Here is a 22,554-nt window from a genome sequence, read left to right on the forward strand (position 1 = left end):
CCCTCAGCTGTTAGTTTGTTAAAAGGAAAGGAAAAGTTGGGCGGGATATATGCTTCTATTATGTTGCTTTAGACGATCGACAAAATCGTAATTTGACAGCAAAAGCGAACTGGATTGTAGATTTAGTTGCAGACTGTTGTTTGATTGTTTCAGTCACTCCATAATTTATAGCTCCATTTAGTTCGCACTTTGTTTATGTTTTGAATTTTGACGGTGCAATCTTTAATCCCATCGTTTATTATGTTGCATTACCTGAAAGGAAAAAGGCCGAACCGTTCATTTGGAAGAGAGTACGTATCATGAGAAAGGATTGAAAGTTTTGTATTACTAAATCAATGATCGAAAACTAGCAATTTTGCAACATCCAACGACAACAACTATTGAAATAACCAAGAACAAACATATCGATACAGTAAAAATTAGGATCTAATAACATTCTATGAAACATATTTGCAAAGCTATTAGTTTGCCTACTGAAATAAAATTATGGCATCAACTACCTCAACTTATCCTCATAATCTATGAAAATAATGTTTTTTAAGCGTTGTTGAAGAAAGAACGCACGATTCATGCTAATGCATATCAAGAAGAATCTGGTATTAACAAGTTGAAGTTATATCGTTGCAAAAAAAAAAAAAAATTTACAAGATATTAAAGTGCAATCTCTATCAAACAGAGCGAGGAGCAAAAACAAAATCGGTCCAAGAAACTAATTGGCCTAAACCGGAAAGTTATAAAGGATGAATGAAAGGGTAGAGGAACAGGTGAAAGGATAAGGGTAGCAAAAACTTAGTCCAGGTTTATTTAGCTTTTTAAAATTATTCAAGAATGGATGTTAGATAGATAAAGCGTTTGTATGGGTAAATTTTGACAAAAAGAAAACCAAAATCAAGTATGAGCTCAAAAAACGGTTCAAAAATTTCAAAAAGCACATAAACCGAAGGCTCAGTTTTTATAAGTTTGGCTGTAGTTTGGAATTGGTATAGGAAGAACGTTACTAACTGCTTTCAGGATGTCTTGATTCGTTTTATTATCCAGACCTCCCATCATACTGAGATTCCCTCCGACGCCAACTCCCATGCCGCCCAATCCGAGCTTCAGATCGTTCTGCGACACGATTGAAGGATGGTGCAGATGGCTCCCGTGACTACCAGTTCCACCGCCACCGCTGCCACCTCCACCACCACCACCAGCTGAACCACCAGTTCCGGTTCCATTACTCGACTGCTGTGAGCCCACGATCGTGTGTTCCTGTTGGCTTTGCTTTTGACTGTGGTGCTGTTGGGCGGACTTTAACGATTCGTTCTTCATCTTATCCTGCTCCTCACGCTCTCGACGCGCCTAATGTGCAGAATAGGAAGAAAAGAAAGGAAGAAATATGCAATACAGTGATCGTATTAACAACCGACAATGCTTCTTCAGCTACCTTGCACAAACTATTCGGCATGCAGACACTTACCTGCTCATTGATCTCCTTGACCGCCCGCAGCTCCTTTTTAAGTTTCATACGACGGTTCTGAAACCAGATTTTAATCTGTCGTTCTGTGAGGCAGAGCGCGTGGGCAATTTCGATTCTTCGTCGGCGGGTAAGATAATGATTGAAGTGAAATTCCTTCTCCAGCTCGAGTGTTTGGAAACGCGTGTATGTTTGGCGGCCTCGTCGGCGTGGACATCCATTTGGACCTAGAACGGAGGAAAGCTGGTCTGAAAACAAGTATTGCGTTTCTGTCTGACCTATGTTGGGTAAGTTTGGATAAGATAAATGATGCTTCAGTGTAAACCTTTGTTAAAATGATAGGCAGAATCAAAACTTGTACCTATTTTCCATTATAAAATCTTAAAATTTTGCTAAATCTCTTTGCATTTTAATTCCATTTTATACCAAATTGATGAACTGTTGCGGGGTGATCTGGCCACATGAAATGTATTTTTTCACATGTAACAGTTGTTTTAAGCGTGTCTATGCCCCTAATGAGCAGTTAATTAACTTGGGATGCCCACTATTACACCCTTAGCATAGGGCGTTGCAATAGGTGTTCGGAGCTATTGCGTGGATAAAAATGATGGGATGTGTTGATCAGGAAAACTTCGTAGCGCATGGACTGATGTGTCGGTCGGGAACGGATTACAAGATATGCGGCCATTTTCGAAGACGCTCCCGGTGAGCAGAAAAAAGAGACAGCAAACTTCCAGAAAGGGGAGTGGAACAACCCGAATTCCCTTGCTGATGATGAAATATGGTGCTCGTAAATTGCTGACTTTCGACTATCAGGACAGCGCAGGGAATTACGCTATCACGCTTAACCCCTCGAACTGGGAACGCTTGCCCTACGTAGCGGAGGTCGTGCTGGATGACTGTAGAAAGCGACGGTTGTATTTGAAGGGGGAAAGAAAATTACGCCCATGGGTTGGAACGCGAGCAGCGACACGGGAGGTGTTTATTTATGGTTGCCTGATATTAAATTTTCGTAGCGATGGTAGCTCTTCGGAGCTCTAGGAACTGATCCTTTCGCTTCCATCCTACCCTAACTGATGAAGCCATTGTCTTACCCGGGAGATTCCCCTGTGAGCAGCCATGATTGAAGTAGCTTGGCAAGAAAAAGCGCGTATTTGGTAAACACATTCGTACAGCACCTCCTTTTTCAGAGAAAGCGTTGCAGCAAGGAAGTACAGCTTTGACAGGGCTCTCCGTCAATTTGCCACAAAGATGTAACTAGAGCAGGTTGTAAATCTTCAAGGGCCTAAGCCATGGCTTGAGGTTGTCTCGTAACTTGCAATTCAGCTTGGCACGTGCCCGAATTCGAAAGAACAACAAGATCAACCGATTCGCTCGTAAATATCAACTTACCACAAAAAAGACAAACAAAATCTCGATACACTCCATTCGAAATCCGTCATGCATTCGTAATGCTGCAATGTTCTACATTGGTGGCTATTATTGCAATGTACAAAGATGCTTAAGTGACGTTATGCATCGTTCACTAATTGATCGGCGTAAGCGATCAGCATCTTCAATGTGTGCTAGCCACCCAACCGCGATTAAAACCGTTGTGCGAGTATTGTAAAACTAGTGTCTGTCACTGACCTATGACAAACGTGGTGTGTTGCCTGCTTCCGCATGCCCAGTACGGGAGCCCTTTTTGGTGCGCAGCCATAAAAACGTGTTATTTATTACGCGCTTGCAATGAACAAACGAGTGTCAGGAGTCCATCACCCGTTTCTATCCCGTGCCAAATCGACCAGTCGAAACTGTCCTTAGCACGCAAGCAAGTAAATGTATACGAATGTGAACCATTGTGGCTCTCGCTCCAGCTTGCCAGAAAGGAAGAGAAGCGTACACATCTCCATAAATAGAAAGTGGTAAAACGGACATAAAAACCATGTGTTCACATTGTAGTTTTTATTATCACTATCATAAAACCGATTATTGTCAATCCCAGCCGCAACAAACACACCACCTCGCCTACATATGCGTCTCCTGCAGTGTCTACGTGTCTGTTTTCGCGCTACGGAAAGTCCATAAAATTTATTAATAAAATTCCACCATCAACTTGCCTACACAAGCATACCGCGCAAATCAACGGCGGGGAAGATGCCATTTTGTATGCTTTAATCACCATTAGTGCTAGACATGCCTTCCCTGATCGTCTAATTACGCACCGCACCGGTTGGTGGGGGGTAAGCTATTAGCATAGGTGGACGGAATCAAGCTGTGACAGCTTTCCTTCCTTCAGTAATTTGTTAGAAAAGTATGCTGGCAATAGAAATAACGATATGCAGCCAAATGCATAGCAGGGTTGGTCAATTGTGCACGCATATGCGATAGAGTTTTTACAGGCTTTCTATGCAATGCTTTATTTTTTTTAAGATGCTACTAAAGACAATCTATGCGACCTCATAATGAAGCAGTAAAATTGAGAGTCTCAAAAAAAGAAGTTATACTATTAAAAACCTGGTGGTTTAAGAGAAAACTAAACAAAACTTTTAACTATTTCTATATTGCTCTTTTGCCGGGAAAATCAACTATGATAATCAACATATAGCTGGGTTGAAAAACAAATATCACACAACGTAATGGACTGACATGAGTGTATGTTTTGGAAACAAATCATTGCAAAGTTTAATAACAATAAAGGAGTACGCAGTCCAACTTACTGAGGCCAGATTACTTATTGTTTGTGAAATAGAATCTCTTCTAAACAAATTGACAGCGCGTGAGACGAAAAAACACACCATCCTTTATGATTAAACCATATGATTTCACAAGGCATCCGAAACCCTGCAATGGCTGGATGAAAAATCAATACAATGTGCAACTTTGCAACAATTATACAATCCATCCGCAGGCCACACAGGAAATGTACCAGGGAAAGGAAGTTGTAAATGCTATAACTTAACTCAAAATGGACTACTTGGAGAGGGAAGGTTTATCCAATGCTCTGCAGTGTTTAGGATCACTTCGGTGTATGGGGATGGAAGAGAAACTGTTAAATGCCAATTACATACACAACACACAACATTCATCCATTCGGTCAGTAAACAAATATCATTTATTTATTTTCATCCCACTTCTCCTTTGCAATAGGCGTGTGGAGAAGCGATGGCGTAGGAGGATAGAAGCCAAATATGTTTATTAACATGAAAACCAAAACGTCAGTTTAAGCTGCTCAGCGGCAGACGGAATGGGATTCGGCTTTAAATACCAGAACGTGCTTTTCAATCACACTTGCTCCAACACGAAGGAAATGAAATTTGGAATGATCGACATGCTGCTGACAAGACGAATTGTTTAACATCAAATCTCTCACACGTAGTATCTTTCCTGCTTGTAGCTTCTCTTTCACATCCTTAGCTGTGACTATGTTTTTAAATAACTGTGCGTAGCATTTGTATAGGTTGCTGGTCATGTCGAACTGATGGTTTTATAATTTCAAACATGGCGCTCGTAGCCCGTCGGGCAATTTGGTTTCAGTTTCGCTAAATGGTTCGCTAGGTGCTAGAAGATGGCGCACCAAGGAACGATCATCACAAAAGTTGAACGGGTTTTCAATTTGATATGCACCATTTCAAGATGCCTTGTCCGAAGGTACTGTGTTTATAAATAACAAACTTTTGTGTCGTTTTTTTCTCCCTTCTGCTTACTTTGTTTTGATTTTGATCACTGTGGTTTGGGCTGTATTTAGATGCAATTAAAATAGCAGCAGAGTCACCCACCATGGCAACATTTGAAACGTTGTTTGAATTTTCGATATGGCGAAAAAAAGATTTGTAATTTAGTTATTATAAAAAATGATACTATTTACGCTAACTTTACGAATTGATTATGCACATCATTTTTTTAAAATGCACTCAAACCTCTCATTACTGCACTGCTTGGTAATAGCAATATGTAATACAAGTGTTTCGCTTATCTACAATCTTCGAGAAATGCATATTAATGCAAAAAATATGGTTTAAAAGATAGATTAGATAGGAATGTTATTCAGAACGATTCGTCTTAACCCCCACCGTGCCTTAGCTCTGGAGCATTGAGTGATATGTATAGGTTTTACGTGATATTTTACCTCTATAATATCTGCTCTGCAGTCAATTCCTGCAGAGACTTGGCCTACGACGAGTCAAGTAATAAACACCTTGTCGTGCGGGACGCCTGCTTGCCAAAGGACCACTCGTAGAACAACCTATTTCCCGTGAAGTTTTCTGTCATGGTTCTGTTGGGGGCTATGCCGTTTCAAAAGGAAATAAAACACCCTATAGCTCAACACGCAATGCTAGGGACAAAAGGTAAAAGCGAATCAGCGGTAAAAGCTAGATAGACGCGATATTCCAGTAATTTAAAAAAAAAAGTTGTACATTCTAACCTATCGTTCGGCAATAAATTTTCATATTTCATTTTGAACATAAACAACCCAACACGACTGGGACTTTCCGGTCCAAGTGGACAGAAGTTCTACACGCATAGTTCTCTTCTTCCATTTTCATCTGTGCCGCTAATTTCACGCCCTGCTTTGACCGAGTTGTACATTTACTTTTGGATCTACAACTTCCTCGCCCGGCCGTCGGCTGCAGCGTTTTCCCTCCAGAAAAGGCTGGATGAGAAATTCAACCGCTTATTCCTCAAGCCTCTTTGAAAGACATCGCGAGAAATGGGTCTGAAATAGTTTCCAAGGGAGCTTAGATGCACTGCAGTCCGTATGCCTACAACAGCTTATTTATGGAACATTGAGACATTTAATTCCACCATGGGGAAAATAGCCTGAATACTTATCGGGAGAGATTCGGTATAAGGGATAAGAAGCGATCAGGGGCGTTAGATGGGTAAGATTTTTCCTCTTCGTCAGACTCTTCAAAAAGCCCCCTACTCTCTTTATAAAACCCCCATCGTCGGGCCAAAACCTGATAGAGAACCTTACTTTCTGCCACACAAAGGATAGCAATAAATAAATGTCACTTCCATGTGGTATTTAATATTACTCAAACCACTTTCTCTTTCACGCTTGCCTATTTCTATCAATTCCGAAATATTCTCCATCCCGACGCATTTTCGGTTTCTAAACGGGATATCCATTAGACATAGAGTCACGGTCCTTTCTGTTCTGAACTGGGTAGAAAAATCTACTTTAAATGCTGTGCTATTTTTATAAAGCATGAGGTGATAGGTATTTCACGAACAATTTCGTGAAATGGTAGCACAATTTCGTGAAAGAATGTCGCATATTTTCTTTTAATTGTATTTTCTGTTCAAGAATGAAATGAATACACAGATTTTTCATCTTGACTCTTGAGGAGCGCGGTTAGTTGATTATCGGTTCGATTTGTCATGTTTGCTAAACATAGCGCTTCGAACAGTCAGATATCCAAAATCGACACGAAAGATGGCATGGTGAAGAATGGAAAATAGCTTACATCAGATGCTCCTAATATGAGGGTGCATTGAAAATATGAGGTGGGTGATATGAAACAGCTGTGGCGTTGTGCCCGTTGGTTCTTAGATAAGCATTTCTTTTCCGTCCAGGAAGCCATTCTTTCTTTTGTAAGGATACGATATTAAATTATGGCACCCTCTTCATGCCAGCGAATGGATTTTTATCAACTTAGAGAGTGTGCTATGCAAGAGAGATATATTCATTTCATGCCAGGGCCAGGGTGACGATAATGATGATGACGATGATGGCTGCGATGGTGTATTTCTCGGGCACCTTCCCCTTCCCTTGTGAGCGACCAATGGAAAAATATTCAGACATCGTAGTTAATTGGAATATTTCTCGGCACAAGTTTCTAGGGTTTGCATACTTCATGGAACGTCCAACTCAAAGAGAGCCTCGTTGTGAAGAGTGACTCGAATTTGCATTTATATTAATGCGAAAGCCATTCCTAGACACGGTTCATTCCGTATGCTATTCTCCAAAGAATCAGATAAACAGAGAGGTAAGAGCAGAGCGTGGCCGAAAGAAGGAAAGAAAGCAAATGAAACATGGGAGACTAGTGCGGAAAAAATAGTTGTATTAGTGACTAGCGTTTGACCAAAGTTTGTAGTAGACCTGGGAGGTGGGGAATTTTATTTTAATAATAATTAGTAATGCAGTTTCATCATTTCAACATTAAACTTTCATTTAAGGTAGTGGGCATAGAACAAGATATTTTGCCTTTCCTTCCCCAACTACATTTCTCGGATTGGCAGCCATTTTAATGAAATTGGCCCACGACGGGATAAATTGTCATTTCGAGGCTTGATCCCATAGCTGTCTGAATCGTTATTACGCCATGGCGGATGTTGGGAATCGATTTCGCCTCACACAGGTTTAAAACAAATATTTAGTTTCTCTGTTCTACTTTCTCATAAAAAGCTTGTGGTAATAATACAGCAATAAAACGGAAATGTTAAATGAACCGTATAGTTTCATTTGGTATTATGTTGAGACACTCCAAATGTGGCTAAATTTTATTTATTAACATGAATTAAAACATCAAGCCACAAATCACTCAATTCATTATGTTTTTTACAAGCAACTTTCTTTAATTTTTAATTTGTAAAACTAGTTCAAGCGAGCTTATTCTGTTGCATTTTAAGTATTTGTTTCAGTGACAATAGCTTACGGTAGATGAGATTAGTTTTTTTCTCCTTTGCCGGTTGTTTCAAAGCCTTTCACAGTCAACAGACCGTGAGAGATGTCGTAAGGAATTACCGAAAATTAGATTAATTACTGTCGAGTCAAGTCATCAAAATTATAATGAAAACATACGCCTGAGAGAAATGACGCGCAGCAGTGAAACGAAGAAAACGGTAGAAACTAAAAACATGAAACACATCCAACGATGCACGAATGCCGAAGGCTCCCAATCTGTCTGGTTTGGCAACATGCACACAGTGGACAGGAAAAACAAATTACCACTTCGAAGTGATGGACAAAAATGTGAAAAATAAACGAGCTGGCAGTAAGAAAGCTTGTTATTGCCAAAAGCGTGTTTTTGATGGGATATAAAATATGAATGAAATTCAATCTTGTCCATTAACTCTGATTAATTGAATCTGTGAGCACACAGAAAATACTATTGCGCCAAAAATTGGACACTTGGATGAGAAATTATAGATTGTTGCGTGTTATAAAGCGGAAGACATAAAATTCAATAAAGACAAACAACAACAGTTTGTTGCGCTGTTGTTTTTATTCAACGCGCATTACGATTATCTTGCGCTGGCTACATTTTGTCTACCATTCGAAGAAACCGATAAACCAGAATGGAAAACTTTAAGTTCAACTGAGACCTACCGGGATTTTGAATGTAAATATTTACCAATAGCCCTCAGACGCCGTGTCGACCGACTTTTACCAGCTGACCCATGCTAAGAGTGGACCAGTAGGGTCTTTCTTCAAACAAAACTAATTTTAAAAAACTATCTTCGTTACTGCTTGAATGTTTTATTAAAGTATCGTGTTATTTGTATTATTACAAGTAATTTGAAATTAGTTACAAGCCAGTATAGTAGAGATAGAAGGATAGTAGAGATAGAAATAATATGAACTGTATCAATTACTATCCAAATTTTCTCTCTACAGTTGCTTGTGTAGCGTGTTACAGATGGAATAAGTTTAACTTTATTAAGTAAAACGTTACCAAACACTACTCAGTACGAAACGTTATGGAAAGAATAATAGTAAAATAACGGGACTCGATACAAGCATTGTAAAAATTTAGTCAAACAAAAGTAAACTCACATATGCCTACCAATGTTTGTTTTTTTCAAGAGGTGTTTATCTATTAAATGAACCAGTGTTACGAATATTTACCATCTATATTCGAAAGAATACCTGAGAGAAAAAATGTTAACCGGAAACTATCAACAATCAGCGTTTTGGAACGACCAAGTTGAAAGAGATTCAAGTGCGGCTTCACAGAAAGAGAAAAGAGTTACCATTCCCCAAGAAAAGCATATAAAATAACAGTAAATTCTCTATCAGGGCGTGGCGCCTCAGGACTCTTTCATTGGATCGCACAAATTTACAAACACAACTGCTTACTGTTGTTTTATTTTTGAGAAGGTGTACGTTAGGACAAGCTGAGCAACAACACAAGAAGGGAGACAGCGAAGCTCACAGGGTAACAGGAGTAAAGAGTGCCATAGATAAATCGATTTTTATTATACTAAGGGCCATCCTGAAAGGATCGCTGGGAGAGTAGCTCCACTGTGAGGTCGAAGGATGAGATGAGTGCGAAAAATTCATTTCAAACGACTGCTTTATGCGCAATAGCAATTTTACGAGAGTTCCTCGGGGGTTTCCCTTCGATGATAGTTGATTTCCGTTAGCGTGGAAGATAACAAAGGTTCACTAGAACAAAGGCTGACGGGTAGGGACCAACGATCTGTGAGAATGAAGAAGAGTTTTGAGCAGCGCTGCGAAAATTTGTCTGGTTCGAAATTTGGAACAGAAAGTGTTTCAGCTGGGCTTTCCAGTGTGAAAACGACATACAAAACAAGTCTGCGATGTTTGTGAGCATGAAACTTAAACTGACTTATATCCTTAAATAAGATATTTATATCGCATGACTTTTCCAACAAAAAGAGAAATAATGGTTTTCCAACTATTTTAGTTATTTAGATATTAAAACTGAGACACCATTTAAAATAGTAAATGTTTTTTAGATTTAATGATATTATTTTTCTTCATCTTCGTGTTCTTGGTAGAACACTGTTTGCAATAAAAACAAACCGGATATCTGATCGGACAACTGATAAGCGTGGAAAAGAATCCAAATCAAGCCATCTTGTATTAGAGAAAGAAGGAAATGCATGTCTGATTTCTCGCTCTCAGATGCCTGCTCAGCTTCTCTGTTTAGCCATACTTCTTCTACCAGCTGAGGAGGACGCGGGTATTTTATTGATTGCATTTTATGCGCATGCGATAAAATAAAATTCCACTCACACAACGTTCCGGTGTTCAGACGAGGAAAAGGTTCAGGAGTGGGAGTAAGGGTGGGGTTCCTAAGACAGGAAAAACCCGATTTGGACACATTGCTCTGCGAAAAGTTCGTCTTTCCTGAGGAAACTTGAGAGCAATGTAGGTGATCGTAGGCATGCACGGAATGCTAAATGACGGAACACAGACATCCGAATGGAGTTCATCTCTTGGAAATGTTCGAGCCTTAAAATGAAGGAACCAGAAGCGTAGAGTTTTCTTCTAGGGATTCTGTGGTCTATTATATTTAATGTCCTTTTTTCTTATGTATCACACAATTGTGCAAAAGTAAAACGAAAAACGACATGGATTTACAATTCTTCAATGTCCTTTGTTAAGTTTAAAAAACCAGAAAAAAATTTAGATACGAAGAGGAAGTGGAGGGAGTTCTAGTATTTCCCAGCATAAAGTGTCAGGTGTACTTCTAAACGTTGTATGGTATGTTTATACGTTGGTAATACTTTTTTCTTTTCTTTTCCTGTTTTCAAGATACTTTAAAATTGGAGAGCATAACTTTCGTCAAGTAACAAATCATTAATACCAACTGTTGACCACCTGCTCGGCAAGTTCAAACAGCCTGACATCATTTGACGGCTATGTATTTGAACCTAAGAAAAAATAACAGAAGGTTTCTAAGCCCGAAAATCAATAAATAACTGTCCTTTCGGCAAAGACGGAGTCAAATTCAACCACCGCCATATTGTTCGATTCCCTAGCTTTTTTGGTAGCACCCACACATACAAGCACACCCTTCTTCACACAAAATTAGGCATCTCGCGATCTACACTGTGGACTGAGGATGCACAAGCAGTCTAACAGTCTGCATGGCTTTGAAGAGGACTGCACTCGGAATCAATCGAATAAACCAATAAGATCAAAATGGAAGGCGAATTTGTAGAGAAGAACACTTATAGGAATGAAAAAAGTAGGAGGAAAAATGATCATGACAACAAACCAAACATGAGCGGACTATAAAAGCTGATTGTTTTGTCCCTATTCAACGTTCCACTGCGTTCACGGTCATGGAGCACGCAGGATGTATGGAAAAGATATCAAATTTTATTACTTTCTCTCAGTTGGAAATCATTCCATTCCGATGCCGATTCCTTCACCACCGATCCATGTCCAATCGAATGCGCTTGAATCTTTGAGAGAAAGCCTTTCTCTACGCTATGGGATTTTGTTCTGGTTTCTGTCGTTTGGCGGCATAAGTTGTTTTTTTTAATCGTGAGGACCCTATTTTCTTTTTTATGAACAGGTTTTATAGAAATGGCCGTTCATATTTTTTTCTAGTTGATAAATTTGACACCTACACAACAAATCAACGTTCTCTGCTAACCGTAACAAGGTGGAGTGACATGATGTCCCTGTTTCTCTTCCATCACAAAATTTCTTCCGCCGTTCTTAATCTACAATGTTTAAGAATTATGTTCTTTTATGTAGGTGTTGATGATAACCTGGAAAGAATTATTATTTTGATTCTCCTCAATAGCCGGGCCAATTATATCATGTCTCAAGGACTCACTACAAATGCAGTGAAACCAATTATCTTAATTGGAATTTATTGTTCTTATTCCACTTATGAGGCAAAAACTTTCAATACAAACAGCTGGAAGAGTTACACCGCAAAAGTGCATGTTGTCTGGAAGCTCTTGAATAGCCACATTGATGTAGCCACTCTTAGCCTCCATCATAATATTTCATGCAATTGTACTCACATCGCCTGTTGACACATTTTCACTCAAAAATGGACGTGGAATGTACAATTCTCTTTTGCATTCCGCGGTAGAAAACCAACCACGTATTTTTACGATGACGAAAGCGTACTTCGACTTTTATTGAGTTTATTTTACCTACTATGTGTACAAGATACTATTCTAGATTTAATGTCAACCAAAGCCAAAGAACATGACGCGTGGGCAAGTTTGGCAAAGCTAATTCGCAATGTCTCAATCTGATCATTCTGATGCGCGAAACCGGAAAAATTAATGAGGTTCCAAACCGTGTCTACAAATGTGACACCGCAAACAAAACGGCCTTGAAAAGTTCTACGAAAAAAGCTCATGACACTGACTGGGAACCGCTTTACCGTTGAGAGGGTGTGAGTGTCGAAAATGAATATAGTGGACACACATAATAATAAAACCTCAGAACGGAATGAAGCTACCCTGTAATGCCATTTTGAAAAGAATTCAGCCCCACACCCAGCCATGATTAGCATACGTCGCGAGATTCGCGCACATAGATAGGCAGAATTAGCTTCTGTCAACAACAATCACAAGAAGACTATTCGAGTCCATTAAATTTCATTTATTGTCCTGTTAGCGCAGTTAAGCGTACAATTGAGTAGGCCATAGGCAGTCCGTCCAACGATTCGAAGCGTCCTTCACAAACTAAACCTACCCACTGGTAGTCATCGTAATGTCTATTCAATGCCAATTTAGGCAATGGCTATAAATGCCACATTTATCACATCATCGATTGAGCATGATTTAACACAAACAAGTCAAAGCATTTTTATTGGATACATGCATTTTTCTTCAAGATTATTTTCAGTTAACAAATCGTTGACTATAATGCACATGTGCACCCTTAAAGATACATTTAACTGATATTACATATACATTAGGATATCAAGAATTACACTTCATGTGTTATGTTTGGTGTGGTTTTTGGGGGTATGCGAACTGGTTATGCCGGATGGCTAATCGGCCCACTAGCGTCGACGCGCCATTCCCTTGATGGCGTTGGTACGAAACTTAATCTAACCTTCAAAGAGAGGGCTTACTATCCTCGTATGAATAGGAAAACAAGTCTGGGGAGCACTCAATGGGTAGGAATGAACGAAAACGATCGTAACGGCAACAAAGAAGAAGATCTTTGGTGTACTTGCACGTAATTTATATAGAATCGGAAAGCATTCTTGGAAGTTGAAAGTAACCTCTTCATTTATCAGCAAAACATTTTTGGCTTTAACAGGCACCTCAAAATTAACGACTTCCGAATCATATTTTGAAACAATGTAAGTTATTCTTCTGAAATGACTAACACATTGAGCTGAGTTTTGTCTTACGGGTTTCTAGTGAGATGTTTTCAAATGTTGGTCTGACTGCTCTTCCTTCTTTTATATGAAGCGTTTGGAAGAAATACCTTTAAACACAGCAAAACTTGCATATTACAACCCGTGGAGTACTGTTCTTACGAAATTGTGATTTATAACGCTTGAAGGTCAACAAAATATACTTTTGCGATTAAAACGATCCCACTGATATGCTTTCTCTACTTGAATCAAAACGGCATCAGCCTTTCAGCATTTCTTCAAATTTTTCATCCCATCACAAACCATTTTTGGAGAGATGTGTGAAACACAAAACTTGCGTTTTCCTTTACTCGTGATTAATAATTTAAACGAGTTTTTTCTCTTCGTGATGTCATGAACTACGTTGCTATTGAAGGCAAACAACTACGGCTTTACCTTCAATATAAAACTAAAGAAACACCACTTTAATTCTGTTGATACAGCCCTTTATCGTACATATTTGAAGAGAATTTTGTTATTGAACAAAAGTTGTTTTACATGTTTTAATATCAAACGAAGATATTGTGTTGCAGCGGCTCTACCTTTTTACGTTACCAACGTGATCCTTTTCAAACCCTTCTTTTTCCACATTCACACATTCCGAATCAGACTATGTAGTTCGCTTGTCACTGTGGTGGTGAGTACTTGACTGTGTGATTTTGAAGTCCACCTAAAGTCTGGACCAAGATCGAGATCCAGTTGAAGCATAAATCAGGGCATGTGTCACAAGATGGAAACATAAACCAGTTTCACGATCTGATTTTCTACCACTCGTCTGACATTTTTTGTCTGTTGTCTAACATATGGCTACAATATATACGCGATACGGAATTGCTCCATTGGTAAGGCAAGCATGGCGGCCCAAGCAATGGCAGGAAATCGCTATGGCGGATAAGCAAAGCTAGCATCGAATGTCCGTTGCGGCTCGATACCTAACCAGTTGAGTTAGCCGAATGGAGAGCAAACCCGTCTTGCCAAAGCTGTCTGACTACCCCCAGACGCCTCCGAGGCAAGATGCTGTGGTATGGCAATAAAAGGTAAACGAAAACAACCGCGGAAGAGGCATGCATCAAAGCTGCTGCGGCTGAAGAACAAGAAGAAAAATGGCGGCAAATTGGCTTTTGTTGCATTCATATATCCTCTTGACGTGAATTTATTACACGTTCGTCGTCCCTCGTTCGTTTTTTCTGGTCGTTCGTGTTGCTGCTCGAAAACCACACCCGATGCCTTGATTGTCCTTTTTTGTAAGCAACATGGGCCGTGATAGTAATATGAATTTTGTAATATTTTGTAACGACGATAGAGGGTGACCAGAGGACCCACAGCCTTTTATGACATTATTGAGTCAATACTGCATAGTGGCGATTTTTCATACTTCCCTAACCTCTACGCATATGAGATTCAGGATCTCATAAACACTTTCGTAATAATTAACTTACCTGCAAAATCTCCGCATACTACTCGATCAAAGGGATTGCTCATCCAATCTGGAATTAAACAAAAAATTATGCGATTATTGATTGATAATTCAAAACATATATTGAAACCTGATACTATCAATATTTTATTTATATTTATTTATTTTATTATCTATGATCAAACATTGTTGTTGATAGTGTTTAGTGAATTAAGTTCAATTTAATTACGCTTTAGTTAAAACAGAGCATAGATTTAAGCAAAGGCATTTACAGAGAATGTAAATGCATCGATACAAATTGAACGCAACATATCGAATTGCTACCAAAAGAAAATCGAATATTAATCAAAAATATTCAACAGTTAACTACATGTCTGGAGAGTGCATCAAACTTATGACCTTCTTCTCATGGCAAAGTGTCCCAAACTTAGCACGACTATTGTACGTTTGGGCAAAGTGTGGCATCTCCCATGAAAAAAGTGGTAATATCACGCAAAACACACATGTTTAGGGAGAGAGCCTGCGGAACTTGTTGAATAAAAACTGTTATATTAAATATGCATTGAACACAACATAATGACTCTCCCACTCGCGGACGCTAGGTGAACGAATGGAGATAGTCATGTTTCGTTTTCTTTGACGGAAAGCAAACTCAACATAGACGGCTGCGCTTTGTATCTTTTATTCTCAAGTAAGCTGTTTAAATTTTCTTATTTTTCATGTCTCTCAAGTTACCGATTAACTTCACCTCAGATAAATACGCTCGGAATGGAGGCTAAACAAGCATTTATTGCGGAAGACATGCAATCCTTTGGTGAAATCCAATTCCCATGCATTACTTCAGTTAGCTGCATTGTTATTGTAGGAATGTATACGATAAAAACATAAGTAAGACGCAAAAATGCTAATATAGTAGCTTTGCTAAGCTTTATGTTGAAAGGAACTAACTTTAAGAATCGGAAAACTAATTTTTGAAATTACATTGTTTTTACGACATACAGGGTGGGGCAGGGAAACTTGATAATTTGAAAAGTTATTAAGAGAAACAGTACAAACAATTAATGTTAATGTGAGAATAAAATTTCTGAAACTCATCAAAACTAAGCCTATTTCGTTATCACTACGTTTTACAAAATGGTGGTTATTTAAAGATGTCAATTTTCCTCTCCTACTCTGTATTTAACAATACGAACTTTTTCATAGTTTCCCCGAGCCTGACTGGGTCAAGTAAAGTGCTATCGATCTGCTATTTTCAAGTGCGGTAGCAATGGGATTGAGTATTTTTTGTGATTTTGTTTTCATATGTTATTGCTAAACGCGGTACAAACTTCGATTGCAATCAAATAAATATGCCAATGCTTTGATCTATCTACTTTCAAATTTGAGACTATCGGCTAATTTCTGTTCTATAGTTTAGCTTCATTCCAAGCTTAGTTGTCTTATTGTACTTCTTCAATGTCTTAATGCAAAATTTTACCGTAATATCATGGCCAATGCTCACGTCATGTTGATGCTTATACAGTGAATTGACGAGGCTACCAAATGATGGAGAATTGTTTTGACAGGCAGGCATATATTTTGCGACACCCGTGCAGATGTCTAGCAACGCACCTTCATGTATCTATAGGTAAGGTAATAAAAAAAACCCTTATAACGTCACCTGCAGTGGTGAAGAAAGAAACGGCATCGTATACTTAAATTACCCCTGAAAGGTATGGCAGGCCTTATGCAACATTTTGCTTGTCGAAAGTTTCTTTTCCCTACGATGCGCCCCAGGGATGCAAGGGTACATATATTTAAGGGTTGAGCGAGTCAAACCTATTGCTGTTCAAGCCTTTTGGCAATGACACATAACTTTACGACTACCTCCTGCAGTGGCTGAACTTTCTTGCTGTTTGTTGCACACATATTTTTCAAGTCCTTGAAAAAAGAGAAATCTGTAAAAAGAGTTTGGCTGTTGTTGATAAAGTACCCTTTCGAAAGAAAGTTCACTCGTTACTGGCCGGGTTTCAAGGCCAAAGAAATTTAAAATCTTGCACGAATCACTCACAACCATCTATCAAGAAATGCAGCGTTAGCCTAACCTTAAAAGTGTTATGCTTGATTTATGCTTGCTCTCACACCTACAAGTTTGAAGAATAATTTCAACAAACAAATCTTTAACGATTGCTTATTGCCACTTATCAGCTCTGTTACTGGTTATCAATTCAATGATAGACATGGTGTATATAATTTTCAACGAAAGCTATTTGCTTCACGTGCCTAAAAACGCCTAAGCAGCAAAACGTGTTGAATGGTTTTTACCTTCTTTGCAAATATCTTGAGCATCATTACTTCTAACTGTGCTCTGAATTTCCCATGTGACATTTTACAGCTACTCTCCATTCACTGTAGTTGATCAGAAAATGGGGACGATGCTGGATGCCCGCTAGAGCAAATTCTCCAAACTAAGTTGAAGAATAAGAGGAATCGGTTCAAAATGCAGCCATCGCTTGACTTGATATTAAAATCAAAATCACCATAAATTTAAGAATTAAAATTCTATTCTCTCTCTTTGGAAGACTGAAAGCCGGTAAATAAATTTGAATAAATTAAGCTTAACTTTCAATCTACGCTGGCGGCACCAGGGGCAGTATTGGATGCCATCTCGTGCTGGTTGCGACTCAAACGTGAATGGAATCGAGGCTTGCTGCTTGCTTGCCTAGGTGGCAAACAGTTACTCTTGTTACCCATGTCCACATAACCGAGCTTAGAGCGCTTGAATCCTGTCACTTTCTGGTTTCACTCCAATCTGGCCTGTCTTTCCGCTTCCCGTGGGTACAGCATTTTAGAACAAGTTCTATCGTAAGGGGTAGGTGGGTTGAATGAAATATTCAACACATCCCTAAACAATATGATAATGCGGAGTCACAGTGTCCATAACGACAACAGAGAGAGCAAACCAGACAAAGAGAGAGGAATAACGAAAGAGTAGAAAGCACAAGGCGCTAGGTAGAAAAGATTACCTTCTGCTGTACGGTGTGGTACAGGGAAACGATTCCGCGTTATCACCCCATTTGAGTGTTCTTATGTGCCAGGTTTTTGGTGGCCTTTACTTGCAAACCATTTCAGTCTTTTTGGGTTTTTGTAGTAAGCAACACAGAGGCAAAAAGGGAAACCAAAACGTATCCTACGTACCCAATCTGATATATAGAACGCTGTTTTCTATTTCAAATCATCCTTCTGAGGACGGAATTAGAAATGCGCATAATTTATTGTTCGCCCCATGATCCGCCATCTAGCATATCTATAGCGCCATTTTTTACTTTTCCTATTGTGAAATAAGCGCAATACCGCTCTTTCTGTTCACACATATTATTATCGTTCTATTTTAAATGCACCTGAACATGGTTCTTTAGCTTTCGTCCTAACCTACGAATATCGCATGGAATGCACCTGACTAAATATGGAAAAAGTGCGCATCATGAAGATGCTTATCTACAACGAAGATTTGTTATCTACAATGTTTTACTGAAATATATGGTTGAGTGTGAAAGAAGCCATTCAAAGAATTACTAACCTGTGCTGGCGAATTTCTGTAGAGCTGATTGCGATGCTACACGAGACGGCAGTAGGTTGTTTTGTGAATCCAAGTGTGTGGGTTTTTTGTGAGAAAAGAAGAGAGAAAAAGCAAATAAGAGAAGATCAAAATGTGTAAAAACCATGTATTGTATGATTTCATTCTGCATTTTGGGAACTGATGCAGGTAAATGCAGAGTTAAATGGCAATTCATCGCTTTGATTCGCCCCTAACCTCACTTCCCAGCTTGCATCCCATATAACACGGTTTGAACGGTTAACGGTTTACATTTTGTTTTTTTTTTTCAATGCAGATTAGGTACTGTTCGATCGCAAATTTCACTTGTGCGATGACAAAAAGTGACAAAATGTAGGAAAGTAACCAAATAAAAATAAGGATAAGAAAATGAAAATGCAAAATAATAATGAATTCAATAGAATAAGAATATAAATCATGGCTAAGTATCTTGTAAAAAAAGCGCTACGCTTCTCAAACTTAATCTGGAGCCTTTTCGGCATCAAAAAAGTAATATGTCAAGAAGCAGCACGCTACCAATCTTTGCTAAGTTACACATCTTTGCGAGTAAATAATACTATGAGTGCAATGGACTGAGAACATGCATGTATTCTCCTTCTCTATATCTATAAAAATGAATGTTTGTTTGTTTGTGATGCTAAAACTAAAAATCGGCTGGACCAATCTTGATGAAGTCTTCGAATGATTTGTTTACAAGGCCAACCCAAGGAAGGTTTAGGAAAAAAGAGAACTCAAAAACTCCCAAGGAAAAACCGGAAAATGGGAAAATTCAGTAAAAACGGCTCTTTTTCCATATAAAAAATAAAATTTACCTTCCCTAACGAAAACTAGAAAACGGTTGGACTTATCCCAACGAAGTCTTCTGACGGTTTATTTCTTTTAGTCCAATTAAGGTTTTATACAGGAGAAAAATTTGTAAATTTCCAAGGAAAAGCCAGAAAATAAAAAAAACTCGGTAAAAGGCATGTAATCTATAAAATTGAATGCTAAAACTCGAAAACGGCTGGAATCTTGACAATTGGTACGAACAATCTTTGTATGATTTGTTCCTTTTTACCATACAAAGGTTTAGAAAATAATAAAATTTGAAAATTACCAAGAAAAAACCGGATTTTTTTAAAATTTGTAAAAACGACTTTTTCCATTTAAAAAAAGTTTACTATCTATAACGGATACTCAACAACGAGTGGACTAATTTGTACGAAGTCTTCTGGTGGTTGGTTTTTTTTGACGCTATTAAGGATTTATAAGAAAGAATATTTTTAAAAACTTCAAAGAAAAAGGTAGCAAGTCAGAAAACTTTCGAAACTACGGTTGGTTGATTGCACGTTCAATTTCAGCTGCCTTTGAAAAATTGATGCCATTGCACTTATCAAAATTGTTTGATCGTGTTGTAAGTGAAGACGAAGTCAAGAATCGTTTAGCAGAATGTTATAACATTCTTTGCATTTGCCTGATATGCCGTGTCCTAAAGATGGATCTGTTATTGATATGTGTCGACATCACCGAACATAAGGGATTTCCTTTGAGTTGCAATGCTTTGTTATTACAATATTAGCGTGTTATTAATATTGGACGAGGCAAAGTTCGATGGGTCAGCTTGTTTTACATAAAATTTAACAAAGGTTTTGAAAGACATATATGAAACATATTTCAATGCTGCAAGTTATCGTCAACCCATTTGTTAATCTTATCAAGTTTACTATTACCACAGGATTAATGAATGTTTGGAAAAAAGTAATAATAAAAACTTGATATAGTAACTCTTTCCATTGGAAACTGGAAGTTGGATATATATATATATATATATATATATATATATATATATATATATATATATATATATATATATATATATATATAGTGTAGAACATATTCTATGTGTTGTTTGTTTAATGTTATGTCTGGTTCGTAACGATCATAATTTGTTTAAAATATGCTAGTGAATACAATTCGACTAAATTTTCATCTGACTACGCGCCGGATATGAATTATGTCTGTTGAATATTTCCATAGTCACATCCTGCCCTACTTAAGTTTTAAAAACCAAACTCCGTCGGATATGAAATGGATACTAATGTTTTGTTTCACTTGCGTAAATAATCAGAAAATTTCAATTATTTGGTACCTAGAAGATGCTCAACCATGGTTTTAACTCAATGGGATAAATTTCACCAATTTGAAAAATTAATTCATCTATGTGAAATCATTCATAAAATCACATGAAATTGCTCAAAAATTGAAAATTGAGAATTATTATATTTTCTAGTATTGAGGCGGTTTCATGGTTCAAATGCCTGAAATCCATTCCATGTGATCACACGTTTTATAGACTTTAAATTTTCAAGTATTCTGTGCATTTGTCAGTGAGTTATTGTAACTACTCAATAAACATAATTTGACCTTATATTAACGATAGGGAAATAAAAAGCTATATGATAATTAACGAAATGAAACAAATTACCGATTTAAATTTATGAACAGTCTATGGTGGTTGTTTAAACTAAACTCTACTTTTCGATAAAATCTAAAACCAGGACTTTTAGTTTAATGCTTGAGTTATGCTTTTACGATGAAGAAACGTTAGGTTTTAAAATTTGAAATTAAAGATCTCAAATCATAATCTTATATTGGGTTTAATATGTACACGTAGTTAGAATAAAGAAGTTAAGATAATATTTCGTCATTCTTCTTTACTTCTACAATAATTCATGAAACGTTGGAATAATTTTAATAGAGGGATTTTAAACAAAATTTAAACTTGAAATCACATATTTGAACGTTATTGTTAACAATGGACGTTATTGTTAACGTTATCGTTAACAGGATGGATGCTCGAACCATAAAAGTTAAAAGCGTTAAAAGCGTCAGAGATGATGATAGTTGAAGAAATGGTACGGAAATCGTTTTGCATTGCTAGAGATAGTAAAATACAGATTGTTTGCTACATCCTGCAATACATAATTCATGCAATGACAAATTTAAGTTATCACTTTCTTTTGAAATCACTCACCAGTCACTAGCCATGGATGTCGGGTAATATCCGGAAGACCGGATTGGCCTCCACCGACGGAAGAAGAAAGTTGCGAACAGGCTGATCCGAGCGAGTCAACGCCAACGCCTGCGGAAGCAGCCGAAACTGCAGCGGCTTGTTGATAAAACTGAGCGATACTAGCACTACCTGGTACACCCATCGGAGGATAGCTGTTCATAACACTATCAGTATACCTACTGCTAAGAAAGGTTTGTAATATTGCAACTATTAATATGACATTGGCAGGGAAAAGGACGGTTGAGCAATTTCTCAAAACGTTATCAAATATTTACCTGCACGACTTATCGTCAAGCCCCGAGAAGCCAGGCATCGTGGAGTAACTGGTGTGCGTGTTGGGGTGGTTAGATACAAAAGGATACATTTTGCTGGTTGGTGGTGAGTTAGGACTGCCTTCGCTGCCTGTAGTCAGTGGGCTGCCTTCCGAGTTGGGTGTCTGCGATACTGTCGAGTTCGAGTTGGAAATGGATTGTGATGAAATCTGTGAGCTTATGAAGGGCTGGAACTGGGCGTATTTCGGTAGCATACTATCGATTATGAACTTTGACATGACCGCATCACCTGAGCACACCACGGGCGCACGGGCGGGAAGCGTCTAAGTCAGGTTTTCGTATTAAATTCGTTCTCTTTTAAAATGAAATCGTTTGCGACGGACAGTGGAGCTTCTGTCGTTTTGCTGGCTACACTTAACACAGCTTGATTACACCTGAACATTTTTATGCGGAAAGGAAGGTGTTAGTGGGAAGTTATGAAATCTAGAGTTAGTATGGAGCAGAATTACAGCACAAAAAATAAGGAATAAAGTAAACCCTCACTTACCAGCACGATTTCACACACAAGGCAGTATTTTTAAAACCACCGATCAATCCCTGGGCGTTGCGATGATTTGGTACCCACTGAAATTTGCTAATAAAACTCAGTTGGAATTGCACCAAAATCACAAAACTTGTAATA

The 22,554-nt window shown here is 38.2% G+C and overlaps 1 protein-coding gene across 1 annotated transcript; it reads right to left on the reverse strand.

Moving 5' to 3' along the window:
* Positions 1-222: 222 nt before the first annotated feature.
* On the reverse strand, positions 223-22,150 carry LOC131287242 (homeobox protein abdominal-A homolog). Its single transcript, XM_058316275.1, has 7 exons — positions 21,876-22,150; positions 21,562-21,782; positions 18,513-18,548; positions 14,976-15,023; positions 1,460-1,683; positions 1,003-1,341; positions 223-252 (listed from the first exon to the last, which is right to left on the reverse strand). Exons 1-7 carry the CDS (start codon positions 22,148-22,150, stop codon positions 223-225), a joined length of 1,173 nt encoding a protein of 390 aa, XP_058172258.1.
* Positions 22,151-22,554: the final 404 nt, after the last annotated feature.

This window comes from Anopheles ziemanni, chromosome 3 (genome assembly GCF_943734765.1).
Source record: "Anopheles ziemanni chromosome 3, idAnoZiCoDA_A2_x.2, whole genome shotgun sequence".
In the NCBI taxonomy this organism is placed as follows: Eukaryota; Metazoa; Arthropoda; class Insecta; order Diptera; family Culicidae; genus Anopheles; species Anopheles ziemanni.